At 37.3% G+C, this 18,070-nt stretch overlaps 1 protein-coding gene across 2 annotated transcripts in view; it reads right to left on the reverse strand.

Annotated features, from left to right (window-relative positions):
• Nucleotides 1–18,070, reverse strand: part of LOC110025404 (sacsin) — a 153,968-nt gene that overhangs the window by 9,481 nt on the left and 126,417 nt on the right. Inside the window, exons 9-12 of one of the 2 annotated variants that reach the window (XM_020725860.1) lie at nt 17,819–17,951; nt 7,883–8,403; nt 6,645–7,550; nt 6,386–6,562 (exon numbers count right to left, since the gene is read on the reverse strand). In XM_020725860.1, coding sequence (XP_020581519.1) covers nt 6,386–6,562; nt 6,645–7,550; nt 7,883–8,403; nt 17,819–17,951 — 1,737 coding nt within the window. Of the gene's footprint in view, nt 1–6,385; nt 6,563–6,644; nt 7,551–7,882; nt 8,404–17,818; nt 17,952–18,070 lie in introns of those variants that run through there. The other variant, XM_020725861.1, reaches the window with a different exon arrangement.

Consider the following 18,070-nt stretch of genomic DNA (forward strand, 5'->3'; position numbering starts at 1 on the left):
CAAAGGGGATTCGAACCCCCGACTTAAGGGAACTTATATAGTGGATGCTGACCAACAGGCCGGGGCACGCGAAACAATAAGATATAGTTTCGCGTGCCTCGGCCTGTTGGTCGGCATCCACTATATAAGTTCCCTCAAATCGGGGGTTCATTGATTTCTCATTTCTCTCCATCGTCTCCTGCGAGACGAAGTTTCACGCTCTCACAGACGTCATCCAGTTGACGAGTCCACGACGCGCTTCGACGACGCACTTCCCTCCAGTTGACGACTCGCGTTCACCCGCAGTGGACGGCTCACATCGTCTCTCTTTCTCCGTCGCTCTGCCCGACAGACATTTCCTACTCGGCTCGCGTCTCTCACCCGCAGTCGACGGCTTGCAGGTCTACTACGTCCGAAGTTTGCTCGCCTATTTCCAGCTTTGGAGATGACATCCACGATCGGTTCCTATGCTACTACACTTGCCGACGACATTCCTTTTCCTACTCGTGCTCCTCTTTCAGGTTCAGCATCTGGTTTTCATATTGATAAGTTCTGCAATGTTCCGCCGCTCTTGAAGGTGGCGGCGATCACATCTTCATAAAAAATTGAGAAAAAAAATTGGAAGCCTGCACTTATTCTCATAGAGGTCGAAACTAGTATTCTCGTGTCCTTTTGGCATTTTGCTATAGTGAGAAAATTTCTTTATGGTCATGTATTCGGAAAGAGTTTGAGACTATGAAGCTATTGGACAATTGGAATATTTGTTTACTTGACGGTCGACAAATACTGATTCAGTTGTCTCATGATGTCAATTACACTCGCATCTTTTCTCGAAAAGTTATCAAGATCGACAACCGTTATATGAAAATTTTGAAGTGGACTATTGATTTCGACCCAAAAGCAGAGCCCCCTATCATTCCAGTTTGGATAAAATTTTTGGGGTTAAAATTACATCTGTTCAACTTGGAAATTTTCTACTCCTTGACAACTGCTTACAGTAAGCCTCTCAGGGTTGATAGTCCTACGCTTGTTGTCAACAGACCCTCTGTGGCTTGTATGTTATTTGAGAGGGATATCACTCAACCAGCTCCGGATGGGGTATGAATTGCAACCACTCACAACGGGTATTGACAAAAAGTTGAAATCGAACAACACCATTCTTATTACTCTAATTGTAGTATGTTTGACCACAACTCTACTATTTGTTATTGTTTACATTCTCATCTAAGACCGAATATCGCCAAAGAACAACCACCTATTATCCGTATTGAGAAGATGAGAAGATACAACCCGATCTTCTTCCCAACACCGCAGTTCTTGAAGAAGAATAACATACTACAGCTACAGATGCACTTGTGATTATACCAAATAACTAATAGGTATAATAGACAATTGAGACTCACTTATTGCTAAGACACACGAGAGTGCTCCTTTGATCCAATAACAAATCAACCGGTACAACATATAGTTGCTTCTAATGTTGAACAACCTGCACATCTCCAACACACTTTAGACCAAGATCAGGTGAGCCAATCTTCGGAAGAGGAAAGACAGGTCTATTCCAGGAGGAAAAAGAAGAATGGAGGCCGACTCCAGCTCGGGAACATATTTGATGATACATTGGTTACTACTGGCAATGAAAATCATCTTACCAATCTATTCGCTTGCTCATTCCCTAGAACCAGAGACAGACAAAACCAAATTGGGTTGCTCTCTAGCCACATGATACTGTGTATTTCAACATTTTTAGGTTTTTTCTTTATGTCTCTAATGTACTTTTCTGCATTTCCTAGTTTTGGAACCACTTGTGGTTATGGTGTGGGCAGGGTGTCATGTTTGGGCCCTCTAACACATTGTATCTAGTTAATATATTAGTTTTTTTGAGCTTTAAAAAAAATAAAAATAAAAATAATATATATATATATATTGACTAGAAATAAAGCGTGATTACATAAAGAAAAATTAACATTTAAATAATAAAAAAGCTAATAGCTTATTAAAATAAAAAAATTAATTAAATATCATATTTTAGGTTTCTACATTAAAAGAATTGATGCGAAGACAAATTCAAGCACAAATTAATTGAAATCGAGGTGAGTACTACTACTCTTAAATTATAGTATTGTTTTAGCATTTCTTCTAAACCAATTGTATAAATTGTTATTCATGCATAGTTAATGCAATTGATTTTTCTATTATTAAATTTCTTGATCATTTCAATGCGACATTATGAAATAATTGATGCATTATAGTATGACATGTTGAGTGATATGAATTTATGAATGATATAATCTACATAGAATGGCTATATGTACATGACTGACTAAGATGAAATCACCTCTTGATGATACCAGTGAGAGAACAATAAGATATTCGCGCACATATATGAAAAAAGACATTGATATTGATGTCATATTTAACAAAATTTTTAAACGGTGACTCTTATGACAACTGTATAAATACGAAATGATATTGATATGCCATTAGTATAAGACTTTTTGAGTAATAACAAATATTTATATTGATTTATTAAAAAGATTAACCGACATGCATATTTTTTATTTTTTCCTGATATTACTGTAGTTTATAGGTATGAGTATTCACAGACTCGTTTAGCTCATAAATATTTTTTCAGATTTAATTAGTTAATTAAAAGATGAGCGAAAGAAGAGAAACAATTATAGAAGATGTAGACAACTAATAATAAAGTAAAGTTAAATAAATAATTTTAAATTATTTTGATTGGTGACTCTTTCATTTATTAAATTATAGACAAATATAGAAAATTTAATATTCACAATCTGATCGTCTGTTCCGGTCTTGGTTATTTTCAAGCCCTGGACCGGATCGTGAAAAAAGTGGTATCAAAGCAATGTTTGAGTTTAATTAATAAAATCATGAAGAAATAGTCATTAGATTAATTATAAATTTTTTTTAATAATAATAATAAAAATAATAAATTAAAGTTAACTTGAATTAATAATTATATCTATTCAGACAAAGCGTTACACTTGGAATTATAAGAGTAGGGAGTTTGATAAAAAAATTATGGATAGCTAATGTTGACTTGCTTAATGAGATGTGACTTGTGGTCAGTTTTTAAATTTCAAGGATGAAATTTTCTCAAGTGGGGAAGTTTATAATTCCCGTTTCTGCAATCGGGGGAGAGAAAAGAGAAAAATGAAGAAGTGGAAGCTAGGAGTCAAGTAAAGGGGAGACAAACGGAGAGGGTCGAATAGTCGAAGAAATTTGGAGATGAATCGTACAATAGGAAAGTTGAAACAAGAGGATCAGAAGCCCACACAACGAGTTTGCCTATAAATTGACACAGCCAAAGCAGATTCACTTACTTGGGAGTTGACCGGTGCGTAGACGAGAGGACAATGACGCGGGAGACTTCTTAGCCGGCGACGCGGAGGCCTGAGGAAGAATCGATGACGGTGAAGAGAACAAATCGAAGGATTCAAAGAAGAGGATAATGTGGAGGAGCTCTCGTGAAATTCATCGTGCATGGAAAAAGCTCTCTCAAGCGCTGTTGCCATACGGAGGAGGTTGCACCCCCTATCACGTGCAAAAAAGAGGTGATAACATCTCTATTAAGCATTGGAAGAAGGTAGTCGACAGCGTCGTCGAGGAGGGAGTCAAAGCCGAGCCTTCGTGTACTGGAGGAAGAGCATTGCGTACAGAGGGGAGAAGGTGAGCTTTCACACGGTATAGGGCTTGACCAAGGTATAGTAATAAATATATATATATATATATTTATATATTGAAAGCCCAAAAAGACTAATATATTAAATAGAAAAAAAAAATATACAGTTACAATGTGTGGGAGGGCCCAAGCAAGGGCCCAAGCATGACACCATGTCAAAAAAACACAAAAGGTTTCAAAACTAGAAAAAAATAGAAAATATATTAGATACTAAAATAAAAAGCCTAACAGTGCCGAAATACATAGTATCAGGTGGCTAGAGAGCGACCCAATTTAGTCTTGCCTCTGCCTCTAGTTTTAGGGAAGGAGCAAGCTAATAAGTTGGTAAGAAGATTGTCATTGCCAGTAGTAATCAATGTATCAACCAATATATATATACAAATATTTATGTATTTATTGAATATAAATTAAGCGTGATTACATAAAGAAGCTTTAACATTTAAATAATTAAAAGCTAATAAATAATAAATTAATTAAATATCATGTTTAATGTTTCTAAATTAAAAGAATCGACGCTAAGACAAATTCAAACACAAATTAATCGACATCGAGGCAAGCACTCCTACTCTTAAATTACAATATTATTTTAGTATCTCTTCTAAACCAGTTGTATGAATTATTATTCATGCATGATTAATATAATTGATTTTTTTATTATTAAATTTTTGGGTCATTTTGATGCAAATGCGAAAGTCTTATATTATGAAATAATTGATGCATTATAATATTACATATTGAGTGATATGAAATTATTAATGATATAATCTATATGAGTAATTGCATGTGCATGACTGACTATGCTAGAGTCATCCCTTGATGATATTAGTGGGGGGATATTAAGGTACCCGTGCATGTATATGAAAAGATTTTGATATTAATGTGTTATAATTGATATAATTTTTAGACGATAATTTCTATGATGGTTGTATAAATACGAAATGATATTTATATGCTATTAGTATAATAAGACTTTGAATAATGTTAAATAATTATATTGATCTATTAAAAAATTTAACTAACATGCATATTCTTTCTTTCATCATTGTATTACTATAGCTTATAAGTATGATTATTCACTTGCTCGTTTAGTTCATAGTCATTTGAAACTAATTTTTTAGGTTTAATTAGTTGATTAAAATATGAGCGAAAGCATAAACATTTATAGAAGACGTGGACAACCGGTAACGAGGTAAAGTTAAATATATTATTTTAATTATTTCGATTAGTGGCTCTTTCATTTGTTAAATTGTATAAAAATATAGAAAATTTAATTCTCATTGTCTGACCGTCTGTTCCTGTTTTAGTTAATTCCAAGCTCAAGGCCGGGTGGTGACATATATATGCTATTTTTGTCATGTTTAAGTCAGTTTTCTTCGTGTCTTATTCATTAAGGACATAAAACACATAATTCTTTTAACTTCTGTAGTGCTTCAGATTATAGGTGCTCCTACCAGATGAGAAGCGCAGGTGAGATCAAATTTGGTGACAATAAAGAATAATGGGGAAGAGACACAGATTTCAGACACGTGACATTCAATACAAAGAACATTTCAGGACATCATGATTGATACATTGCCGCTATGGTCATCACTATTAGAGGGAGTGCAATATGTTCTCACATCAGATAGGGATGAGCCAAATTTGGGCTATCTTTGGAAAACTTTGTAGGGCACACTTGGCGCGAAGTTCCATTATAGCAGTGCACTCTCATATGATTGGACCAATGTTATGACTGCTTGCAATGGAGGAAAACTACTCAGATATATTGGGAGACAGTGCAACCGACAGCGAGATTCAGGTGCTTCTAGAAGCGCAGTCAAAGAACCTTCATCCTCAGGAGGTTATAACAACCCCGACACTCATTGTGCAGAAAAAAAGTTCGATGAAAGAGGTCGAAGCTTTCCCAACCCCGAGAGACTGAGGCGGATTATCCAACACCCAGACACGACAAAATGCCACATCTCACAAACTAGGCTTGTTCTATCTAGGCAAAGGAAGGACCGATCAGTCCTTCCAAGCATAGATTTGTTGTGTATGGGTGGCGAGGTCCACTCCTTTGTTAGCCCAAGTCTATATATGTTGTTTTTGTCATGTCTACGTTAGTTTTCTTAGTGTTTTCTGTCAGAACAAATGTAAACGTCCAAGTTTTCCCTTCTAGGGCTATATCCGATGACGGATGACGCTTCGCCTGCATTCCATCCGAGGTGGTGATTATGCTCGACTTTCCCCCTCATCCTGGTTGCTATTTCAACCTTCTCGAACCCACTACTTGCCACCTGCCACTATCCCAACCATCTACAACGTCCCCACCACAGTGCACAACCACCAACCTTCTCCCTGCCATCGACCAACTATGGGGTATGCTTCAGTTGAGTTTGTTTGTGTCTGTTTTTATTATCTATCTTGTGTGATGGTTGTAATCGCCTATTGGCTTTTTCATTAATAATATTTGCTTACTGTTGTTGTTTGGGTTAACTCCGGCATCAACCACTAATTCTTACATATTTATATATCTAACACCTCAATAGTATTTTTTATATTTGTAACACCCAAATCTTTCATATCACATAAAAAATACCACTATTTAACGTTTAAAAAGTGGAATAGACCTATTAATGCATATATTAGGTTGTATATAATAAAAATTGAAGTTTAGGTGCTAAACTTATAAATAATGTGAAACAATCCCTGACATACCTGCTCATCTAGAAGGGCCAACTGAAACTCTTTGATCTGTTCCTGAAGGGTAACAGTCGTCCGCAGGAGCGACTGCTGCTCGGTATCCATATTGATTCCTGCCGTTAAGAACATTTCATGGACTGCTCGAACTGTTTCTTCTGCGGATACCTTACCATACCACAGCTCTCTTGCAGTCTACCACATTAAGTCACCTCATTAGAATTCATAACATTTGCTAAAATTAAAAATAGGATTCCGTTAAATTAGTTAATCAAACCTGTTGCCCTAAATTGCCATTTCCACCATCTTTACTTTCCTGAACATTGAGCAGCACATTTCTGATCTCACTGCTTTCTGGCGACGATAATAAATTGGTAACATTGCCCATAGAAACACTTTTGAAAGAGAAAACTTGAGTTGATAGAAGTGGTTGAAGCACTCCAGGAGCTATTTCCACAGGAATCTTATGAATTGCTTGACCGGAAGATGGTCTCACATCTTCCGAAACAACACCATATTTTAGTTTCTCCCTTTCTTTACCAGGTTTCCATGCAACTATCTCACCTCTGTAAAATGGTCTCATGGGCAGGAGCTGCACCTGAAGAGCATCCTGAGGAATCAGTTCATTCCCCGTAAGTATCTTATTTTTATCATCTCTAATGAATCCAATTTCAGATCCTAGTTTCGCTGCACTCAGAACTGCTTTCTCAGAACCATCTGGGCAGGCAAGGAGCGGCCCAATTGGTAATATGGATGGTATCTCCAATATCTGACTCACAACTATGGCGAGAACATCATATATGGATATGTAGCTTGGAGGCTCTGCAACTAAAATTATATTCCTTGATTTATCCACAAAATGAATAGTACGATGCCTGTGACTGGAATTCCATTCAGGTATAGCAAAAACCTTTGTTTTACGTGTAATGTCCACATTATTTGGAAGGAGGAGAAACCGAGTATGAAGTAATTTAACAAACTGCAATTTGTAGGCCACCTGACTTAGTGAACTTTCCAAGTGTTCCAACTTCATCCTCTCGACTGATGGGGGGTGAACTTTCATGCCGTCAATTAATTTCAAAATTGCATGGTGAAGTTGTTTGCTTAAAAGCTTATCCCTTATCTTGTTCAATGGAACAGAACCAAGCTGATCCAAAATTTCCAATTGTGGTTCATCTAGCTCCTGAAAAAAGGGCGAGTTATCAAACAAAACATTTGTGAAAGATCTACAAGGTAACTTGCTTGAAACATAAATGAGCAAGGTAAAATGCAGGAGTAAAGTGCCAACATAATCCCCTGACTATTTACATGAGGTTATTTTAGACCTATAGTCAATAAAAGTACCAAATTAGGCCTAGACTCTTACAATATAAGTTAAAAAGGTCACATAAGAATTATTTTAGCCCCATTAATAGAATCTGAGGACAAAATTGACACTTTTATAAAATGTGGGACTAAAATACCTCACAAAGAGTCAGGGACACGTTTGACACATTTCTCTAAAATGAAGCATACCTCGATGACAACATCAAAAACCCTTTTGATGCCTAGATTCACACATATATTTTCAGGAAGCTCTGGGTGACAGAACCTAATCCTAGAAGTATCTATTTCAGCAAGAAGCTGAGAACCATAAGAATCAACATATACACAAGAGTTTGCTGATACAAGCCTGCAGCCATCATCTGGTACTATGTGATTAATTACAGACTCAGATCCACCAGAACTTGATTTGATAGAGCTGTTGCAAATAAAATTCAATATTTCCATGACAGCACGAAGTTCGTTTGGATTAACACGTTGATATCCACATGATTTTTGGATATTCATAATAAGGTTTCTCGCATGATCAACTGTGAGAGCTTCATGTACCCCAATTTCCTTTAAAATCTTAACAAAGGGCAAGTAAATACTGGGGAGCTCAAACGCAAATGGTGAAAGATTAACTGATAGACGAACAAACAAACATGTCGCTGTAACAAAGCGAGTGCCATTTGCAACAGGGATGAATGGTACTTGCTGCAACTCCTTTATATCTGGAAAAAAAGGTGTTGCTTGACAAAATTAAACATGAACAATTCTGTTTAAATGCACAAATTTTGGTAATATTTGCAAAAAAGCATGTATTTAACTTTCTGATATAATTTTACAAACAAGAAAAATAAAGGTGACCATTGGCAACGGCTTAGTGAGGTCACATGTTTCCAGGGATTTATGAAGTGTGTTTTTTTTATTTTATTTTTCCAGCTGAAATTGTGATTAGATTTAAAATATAAAATGCCTTAGGATCTAGGCTTTCAAATACAGATTTAGCATGCAAAGTAGAAAACAATGCATTAAATATACAAATTTCATCAATCCCAAGCTATTAGTCTCAAACAAATTATTCACAAATTAACGAAACAGGAAAAAAAAACATTAAAATCAGATTCTGACAAGATTTATGGCCTTCTAATAGAATTAAATAGCGTGAATATTAAAAGTTACAAAAACCATGCATAAAATATGGAATCTAACAAAACTCATTCTCACATTTAACTGATGATGACAAATACAATACAAGAAAAAAGAAAGAGAAATTAGGCATCATAAAAGCAAGCCTCACGCTTGTCCAATAATATAGCTTATTTTTTAATATCAAATCTGCAGCTTGATCAAGGAATTGGATACTCGAAGGAGAATGATTTGTACATCCAAAGAAAAAATGGAGTTAGCATACAATGCTTTATTTACATGGTTCCTATACATGTTTAGAATCACAAAATAAAATTAATTTACACCTCTCAAAAAAAAAAAAAAAAAAGCTTCTGCAAGGATGATTTGCCAATTTCAAGTATAAAATGAAGAATTCGAGAAAGGAGGCAAAACAATAAGAAACAGTAGGAGAACCATTTAATAGAATAGCACGGTGAATAGAATGAACTCGTAAATAAGATGCCAATAGAAAGAACCCATGAGAAAGCTGCCAACAAAACGGTCAAGCTTAGTATCGCTGCTATTGCAGGAGGGTAGGTAATTATTGAAGGAAGCAACATCCTAGCATGAAAAATCATAACCCATATATAGAGAGAGAGACAAAGAGAGTGGAAAGATACACTGTAATAAAAAACCATTGACTAACAGCAACAGAAAACCAGTAGAGATTAGAGAACCACCGTACATCACTTTGCCCTATAGATAATAAATTTTCATAAGTCAGTTAGGATACTGAAAATTAAACATAAATTTATAGTACCAAAAATTTGTTGTAATTAAAATTTTTAGACAACAATATTACGTTTAGCTTGCCATATGATTTTCTATTGCTTAAAAGAATGATCAAAATGCAAATTAGTTTTCTTTTTTTTGAGCTAACATGATTCCACTGGGATATTTGATGGCTCTCTATATCGATTATTTAAATAAATCAGACTTAAATGAAAAGAAGAAGAGAGAGTGCGTTATAGATGGGGGAACACAAGAGAAATGTATTTTATTTTATCTTTTATTTAGAATTTGTAATTTTATGGCTCTTTAGTTATTTTAGGATTGAGACAATTTCTACAACATAAATACAAATTATATCATTAGTGATCTAAAGATAATAGTTAGTATTTAATCACCATATGATCGTTTATTTTTACCTTGATAATTCCAAGCTCCCAGGCCGAATTGTCATGACTTTGCCTGGGGCTTGGGGTTAAACAAGATGGATGGTGGAGACTAAGTTTCTGATATTCATTCTCTTTAAAATAACATTTTATAAATAAAAGTGGCACTAAAGAAAATTAATTTAAGATGATATAATTTAAAAATTACCTTATAACAAGTTATCAACATTTTTTATTAACATTTTCCTTTCTATCACTCGTTGTTTAAACACTTAATTAAACATGAGATCTTATTTTAAAATATAAGTTACACAAAGCAAGTGAATATTCATACTGGAAACGAGAAAAAAATGAAAAATGAGACAAACTTCAAATTGAAAGTGAGAGGAAGAAAATTAATGCTTAGAAACCTCGAAGCCCAAAATCGTGCTCCGCCGCACTCGGGTAGTCGTCCGCCCCTTGCTGCTCGTGGGGAAATATTTGTTTACGTATTACGCACGTAGAGCTGCGTGCGTAATAACTCTGCAATAACCTTTGATTCGTGGTTATTAGGGGTTATTGGGGTATTAATTCCAATAACCTTCGTAGGTTCTATTTAGATGTTATTCATAGGTTATTATGAGGGTATCGTGGGATTAATGGAGAACGCATGCAGAGTTGCGTGCATATTACGTATGAAAATATTTCTCCTGTTCGTGACTCTCCCCTGCTACATGGCCCAAGCGCAAGAGTCATAGAAGCCCTCCAAGCAACTCTCTGTGCGTGAAATGCAATAGGGAGAGGGGAATCAAAGAGGAAATTAGGAGAAAGAGGATTTTGAAAACTGCATTTGCCCTAATCGATCGAAGACGAAAGAAATAAAAGGCGTAAATCGTTGGCTATAGTAACAGGGTGATTAGGGAGAAAAATTCGGGTTTAATTAAATTTTAATTAAATTAATTGAACTTGTAACTTCAACAATTTATATCTCCCACTCCATTCATTATTCGTGCATGTTGCTTTATATGGAATAGATCTATTTCATGCTTAGAATTTAATAAAATTAATTTCAATCAAATTCTGGGCGATAAAAAATTTTGGGGTACGTTAAGAATTGTGCCGTACTTAATTCCTCAAAAATTGGGTATTACATATATATAATGAGTGGAATAAAGGTGCAAAGTCCCATTTCAGTTACTCTAGGAAAAAGAAAAGAATGGCCAAAAGAGGAAATGAGGAAACTGGAAAAGAGAAGGGAAGATGAAGAGAGGAGAGATGACTCAAGGTGAACACGAAAGGATATTTTCGTGTATAAATTGACACGTAGGAAGGGCGGCGGAGGCAAAAGACGACTTACCTGAGAGTCGAATGACAACTGCGCTACTGGGTTAAGCTGCGACTTCGACCAAAGCTCTCATGACATGCGAAGGCAGAAAGGATGATGAATGACTCTTGGCATTCAATGCGAAGGAAGAAGACGAGCTGACTGCATTGGAATAAGCCAGGCAAACCCTTGGCTTTTAGTGCAGATGATGGCAGGAAGGGGTCCACAACCATCCTATATGAAGAAGAAGAATCGAGCAATTGAGGCTTTCTGTGCGGATATTGAACCGAGTCGAGTCGTAGCTTGAGGAGTATCACCGAGCTCAAAGGAGAAAAAGGGGACAAATAGGCATCAATAGCTATGAACTGAGGTCAGTGTTTTAATATATTAATTATTTCAACTACTTTAAAAATAACACACACGTGCATATGTATAACATTAAATAAAGATAAATACATAATAAACAAAAGGTAAGATGTTAAAAATGAATGGATCAGTATATATTCAATTAAAGAATTGAGCATAAAATGACCACTTAAGCATTTAAAAATTTTATAGGCATCAAATAAAAGAAGTGAAAATAAATATAGAAACTCTGGAAAGCAAATAATATGGTATTAAGCCTAGTACTCGTATTTTTAATCTATGATAATAATTTGGTTTTTCTTCATTATTTTGCATTAGTAAATAATGATACTCGTACACACTTTATTTTGAATTATATATTTTTTCTTTCATTAGTCACATTGTTATAAATGTTTGTAGCTACTTACTATCATGTATTGGTGCACATTATACACACACACACATATATATAATGTATGTAATATATTTTTTGTTTAATTTATTTTTCTATTTTTTCTAGTTTTCAAACATTTTATGGTTTTTTGTGTGGACAGGGTGACATGCTTGGGCCCTCCTATACATTGTATATGCATCTTTTTTTCTATGTAATATATTAGCCTTGTTTGGGCTTTCAATATATATATATATATATATATGAAAAGACAAAATTTATTGATAAAAAAAAGAGAATATAAATGTTTTAGTGAGTGAGTACAAAGAATCCACTCACAGGGATTACAAACGTATTTCACAAAAAATAAATAAAAAAGAAACAACTCCTAATCATGGTTGATGTAGTCGGTGGATATACCGCTTCCCCTTCTCCTGGATCGGAAAGAGTCCAACAATATATTAAGACGTGGGCTTCCGCCCGAAATAATGATACTCAAAGAGAACTCTTCTTTATTTATAGATGAATGAATAAAAAAAACTTAGTTCTCACCGTCCGACCGTCTATATCCGCCTTAGTTAACACCAAGCTTCGGGTCAGGTCGTTACTTAAAGAGACTCTTCTTTTGCTTTCTCTTTTCTCTCACTCTCTCGAATATCAATGTTTCGCTTCAACGATAGCTCGATGGAGCCTAAGTATTCTCTAAAGAACTTTGGATTGCAAGCTCTGGATGATCAATCACGAATGAATTGAGAGAAGGTCGACTAGTTCGAGCGGAGCCATGTTTACGATGTTTGCATTAGGCTTGGGGTCACCAGCAAGGCGGATAAGGAGACCTTGCTTTACGGAGAGGACCTTTTGCTTTATAAGGACCAATTTTGACTCGGCCCGCCTTCCATTCTGCACTGAGTTACACTTCGTCTTTACCAACTACAGAGTTCTCCCGACTAAGGTAAAGCCAAACTCTATCGCGTCCATTATAAATTGTCATATTTTCTCGACGACAAGAGGTCCCTTAGTTAATTGATCTATTCAGTTTTACCTGTTCTTATTTCGGGTTGAACCAGAAGGATTTGTATAATTTTCGTCGGTCGATAAATTCCAACTGTTGGGGCTGGAAAATAAGGTAAAGGATTGAAAGCAACTATTTTGCTTAGCTTCGTCCCCGATCGACTGATTAATCCGTACAAATCCATCCGATGAGGATTCTTCGAAGTTAAAGGCGTCAACAAAAGTAATGCTGGAGGAAAGTAAGGTTGAGGGGGGCAAATTATCAGTTGAACAATACCTCGAGACAGATATTGTCAAGGTGCTGTGACCCGACACCTTCGGTATGATGACCAAAGATGATTGGAAAGCCTCTGATGCTCGCCAGACCAAGAGGGAGGAAACACTGGCGGTTCAGATTACCAAGAAAGAGGCTCATTTGGTCACTGCCGGGGCAAAAAACATCCAATATCAAAGGCGCTCAGACGGGCAGAGGGCTCCGAGGGTTCGACAGATGTGGATCTTTTATAATTGATTTCTACTTCTACTATTATTTTTCAAAGGTTGGGCTCAATTCCTTCTGCAGGTTCTCGAGGTATCCGCCATACAAATGTCAAAGCAGCGACGCGTCGAGAAAGATTGAGCCGTCAGGAGAGGGAGGCTTTAGTGGAGGAATTTCAGGAGGTAGAGCCTATATACTCTAGACCCGAGGCTCCAATATTTCTGAATTTGTCAACGAGAGATGAAACCGTTCATCTTCTCCTCATTAACTAGGCGAGCCACTGGTGCAGTCACCGTCGGGACACTAGGCGGATCACCCATTGGAGCAGTAGGACGAACCTACGATGAGGTGAACTTGTCCAAGATGGTTCATCTCGAAGAAGAGCATCATTGAAAGGGGAAAGTTCCTGTGACCAACCCCAGTGTTGATTTCCCCCAATGTCGTTGAAAATGCTCCCCAGGAAGTGACTTTTGAGGGTAACTCCCCCCTTGTCGTTCCGAAAGAAACGCAAGGGGTCCAAGTTTAAATGGTCCCTATGCAGATGGGGGAGAAGGCGAGAACCAACTTGGGCAGCAAATTTACATTGATCGATCTTCGAAAAGATTGAAACTCCAATTCTTCAGTCGTTGCCCATTACACGTCCACGATGGTTGAAGTTATATGGCCTCCTGAGCTTGGAGGAGACTTTTCTGAAAAAGAGCTGGGTCAGTTTGTGTTGAATGACTGACCGATATCATGCGATGGCCTGACAAGCTGCTCACAATCAATTGACTGTCCTTTGTTAGGAAAGTTGGGCTTGAATAGAGCTTGAGGAGGGGTTGACAACAGTGGCGAAAGAGTTGGAAGAGACGAGGGAAAATCCCTAGGCGAAGAACTCAAGTAGTTTTTGCTACTTTCAGTATTAGAAAGAGAGAATCGGGTTCTGAAAGGGTGGATGGCCGTGATGAAAACACTCGAGAAATTCTTCTCTTCCCATGCAAGAGGCTTTTCTCGAGGAGAAATTCCAGGAGGGGATCTTGTATGGTGTCTCCCATATGGTAAATAGTGAAATGGTTTCCCTCGACTAGGTTGATCTCGAGAAGTTCTCTACGCCAGTAACCGATTCTGAACCTGTGGAAGAAGAAATTGACTGAGGTAGCAAAAGTGGCGGAGATGATGGCATATCGTCGAATGTATGAATTAGCGCGGTTTTGTTCTATCAAGCAGAGCGTGAGTTCCACCCCTTCGTTATTAATTTCTCGACATTTGGCCGTATTTGACTCATCTTATGCAGGGGTTGCAACCACTATGTGGCTGTGAAAGTAATATTTGATTAGTAACACAACCTCCATTTCATTTGACTATATGAACAGGGTTTGCCGGGGCGTGGTGGAAGGGGCTGTCTGAATTGCTCGCAAAACGGATAATTAGATTTTAGCCCATTTTCCTTTGGCTTCTTCGACCTTCTTTCTCAATAAATTCAGTATGAATTTGTTTGTTGTTTCGGCTTACCTATTTGTCAATGTGAGATGGACAAACATGAATTTTAAGTTAATTCCATAGCTTTGGCAAAAGACTTTCATTCCTTGATCAACAAACTATGTTTCATTATCTGTGATGATTGTGACCACTAGATCATATCGGCAAATCAGGTTCACTGAATGAAATTTTTAACAACATCGACTGCGATTCAGGTGAGCGTTTTCGGTTCAATCTATTTGAAAAAGTAGTCCACCGTGACAAGCAAGAACTTCCACAGACCTTGCGACCGAGAAAAAACTCCATGATCTCAGATCCCCAAATGATTGACCATGGGCTAATAATAAGCTCTAGTTTGTGGGACAGCTGGTGCTGCATTGACGCGAATTTCTGGCATTGCCAGCATCTTCTCGAGAATTCTTTGTTGACTTTCGCTAACTGTGTCTCTATATTCTATGGGTTAGCAACTTTCCTCTGGAATGACTTTTACACTCCCCAAAATGCACTTCTCTGAGGAGTTCTTCGACTCCGTTCTCCTTGACACACCTTAGGTATAGAGAGGCGGCCAACCTTCAGAAAATTTTCTCTCAATCATTAAATACCGAGTGACTTTAGTCTTGAAAAACTTTGGGTTGTTCACTTCTTCAGAGATGTTCCCAGTCTTGAAAAATAAGAGATATAGATCTGCCAAGTTCCTTGATTATTCAGTTCCTACCTCCATAGCTTTAGTTTCTTCTATGGTCAGACAAATGGGTTTTCGAGGTGAACCGTACCCTAAATAAATGCACTTAGAGAGGAGGTTAGCCACCTGATTATCCTATTGGGTAATGTATTAGATTTTGAATCTTCAGATTTCCCTATCTTTGTCTTGACTTTGCTACGATACCTTGCCATCATCCTTAGCTTCGAAATGTCTGACCACATGATTGACTACTAGTTGACCACACGCTAATCTCATAAGTGAGCTGTAACCCAACTATTATGGCTGTGTACTCTGCTTGATTATTGGTGACTTTGAATCCTACTTCCATCGAATGGTACACGTGATCCTCGATCGACCTTGTTACAGCAAGACTGAGTCCCACCCCGACGCGACCGGATGCTCCGTCGACATGCAGGACCCAGGTTGGGTCATCGATTGTCGTCTAATCATTGGGTTCAACTCGGTTTGGAGAAATCGGCTATAGATTGAGCTCTTATGGCGGTTCTTAGCAAATAGAAGAGATCAAACTTATTGAGTTCTACCGTCTACTTGAGAAGTCGCCCGCAGTTTTCCTATTTAGTGAGGTTGACTAGAACAGCTCATCGATAATGGCCCTGATTAGACGTGTTTGGAATATAAGCGGATCCTGCGGGTGGAAATGATAAGAGAAAATGTTAGTATCTTTTATAATCAGATACCAGAACTCGACTCCTCGGAGAACTCGCCAGACTTAGTAAATTGGAAACTACTTCTCATGCTCCTCTCGAACTAAACCAAGTTGATGGCTCCGGGTCCGACTCCCAAATATAGACAATTCTCTGTTTAGCTTTGGGCTCTAGAGGAGTGGTGGCAATGCTAACGAATCTTTCAGTTTCCTGATCATGTTGGAAACTCATGCTGCCTATTGGATCCCCCAAATGTAGCCAATCTCTAATAGCTTCAGTACCTATTCTCGATAATGAGTTTTGTCGGTCTCCAGGGTATCTGGGAGTAGTCACGAGTCATCAAAGTAAGCTCGGGTAGGAGGGAGAGAGTTGTATCTTGGTTTCCATCCTTCTCCATGGGCGGTTCTCTTTAGCAGGTGACAATTGGTTCATTGTGTTTTGAATGAAGAGGGAGGAGAATTATACTTTTTTGCCACTATATGATTGTTGGCTAGTTCCAAAGACTCGACTAGCATCTTCGGACGATGTAAGCCCAATGAATAATGAAAAGGTCATTTAAGTCCTTGGGCAGAGAGGCATTTTCTAATTGGATCTTATGATATCCAAAATGAACGATGAAAAAAGCGGAACCCCTCTTCAATAAATGCTTCTCTTATTTATAAATGATTTAGTAAAAAAATAATAATAAATTTTTGCCCCTATTTGGATGTTTTTGGCAATTTACAGACGACTAATCATCTTTTGGTCATTTGTCTTACCTTTGTCGACTATCAAAGTTGACTTGGCTCTACTGGCTTAGCTGAGTTGGCTCGGATCAGTTGGCTCGTTAGAGTTAGCTTGGCTCGATCGGCTTGATTCGGTTGACTATTTCAGAAATCCTCACCTGTGAGAAGTTTTCGGCCTCTGTGGGATGGCCAAAGTTATTTGCGAGATCGGCCATTTCATCAGGTCGACTCTCGGATGGCCAAAGTTATTTGCGAGATCGACCATTTCATCAGGTCGACTCTCCTATGAGATAGATATCCATATTATGTCAACTTTCCCTGGGTTGAAGACTTAGACATCCTCCAAATGAGTTCCCAGATGAGTTGCTCTATCAGCATCGACTTTTAACTCGATTAGCTTAGCTCGATCAGCTTGATGGGCCCCACAATCTCTTTGCAAAGGATTATGTGATCAACACCGACGCCTTTTTGATGAACAGATATCTATAAGAAAGTTATTGTAAAACTTTTTAAGAGAATATAATACTATAATATTCACATAAGCTTTCAAAAAAGATATTTTCCTCACAATAGCCGTATAATCACCTTTGTCAAAAAGTAGCAACGACCCAAGTTAGTTCGTCCCACTTGATCCAACCTTCTTCATACATTTCTAAAGGCTCAAATTTATTGTCTAAGATTATGAAGGAAATGACAAGTCACATTGAATAGCATATAATCACCAACCAAAAAAAAAAAAAAAAAAAAAAAGAGCAGCGTATCAATGAGATTAGCAAACTGACCCGAGGAAGATCTTGCACCCCAATTTTTATCCAAATAGTTCAGAATTTCAAAAGAAGCATCTTCTACGGTCAACATTCCTGGTGAACGTGGCCAACGAGCAAGAGTGTCTTCTCCGTTGTTTCTTCCAACAACCTAGTTTATTTATTGGAATAGTAAGTGCAGGTGTAATTAGCAGAAGTTCTGTGAAAATAAGCATTTGCATTAATATATCAAAAAAAGTACAAAACTATGCAAGTATGCATCTATGGTGT

This window comes from Phalaenopsis equestris, unplaced genomic scaffold, assembly GCF_001263595.1.
Source record: "Phalaenopsis equestris unplaced genomic scaffold, ASM126359v1 Scaffold000297, whole genome shotgun sequence".
NCBI classification, from domain to species: Eukaryota; Viridiplantae; Streptophyta; class Magnoliopsida; order Asparagales; family Orchidaceae; genus Phalaenopsis; species Phalaenopsis equestris.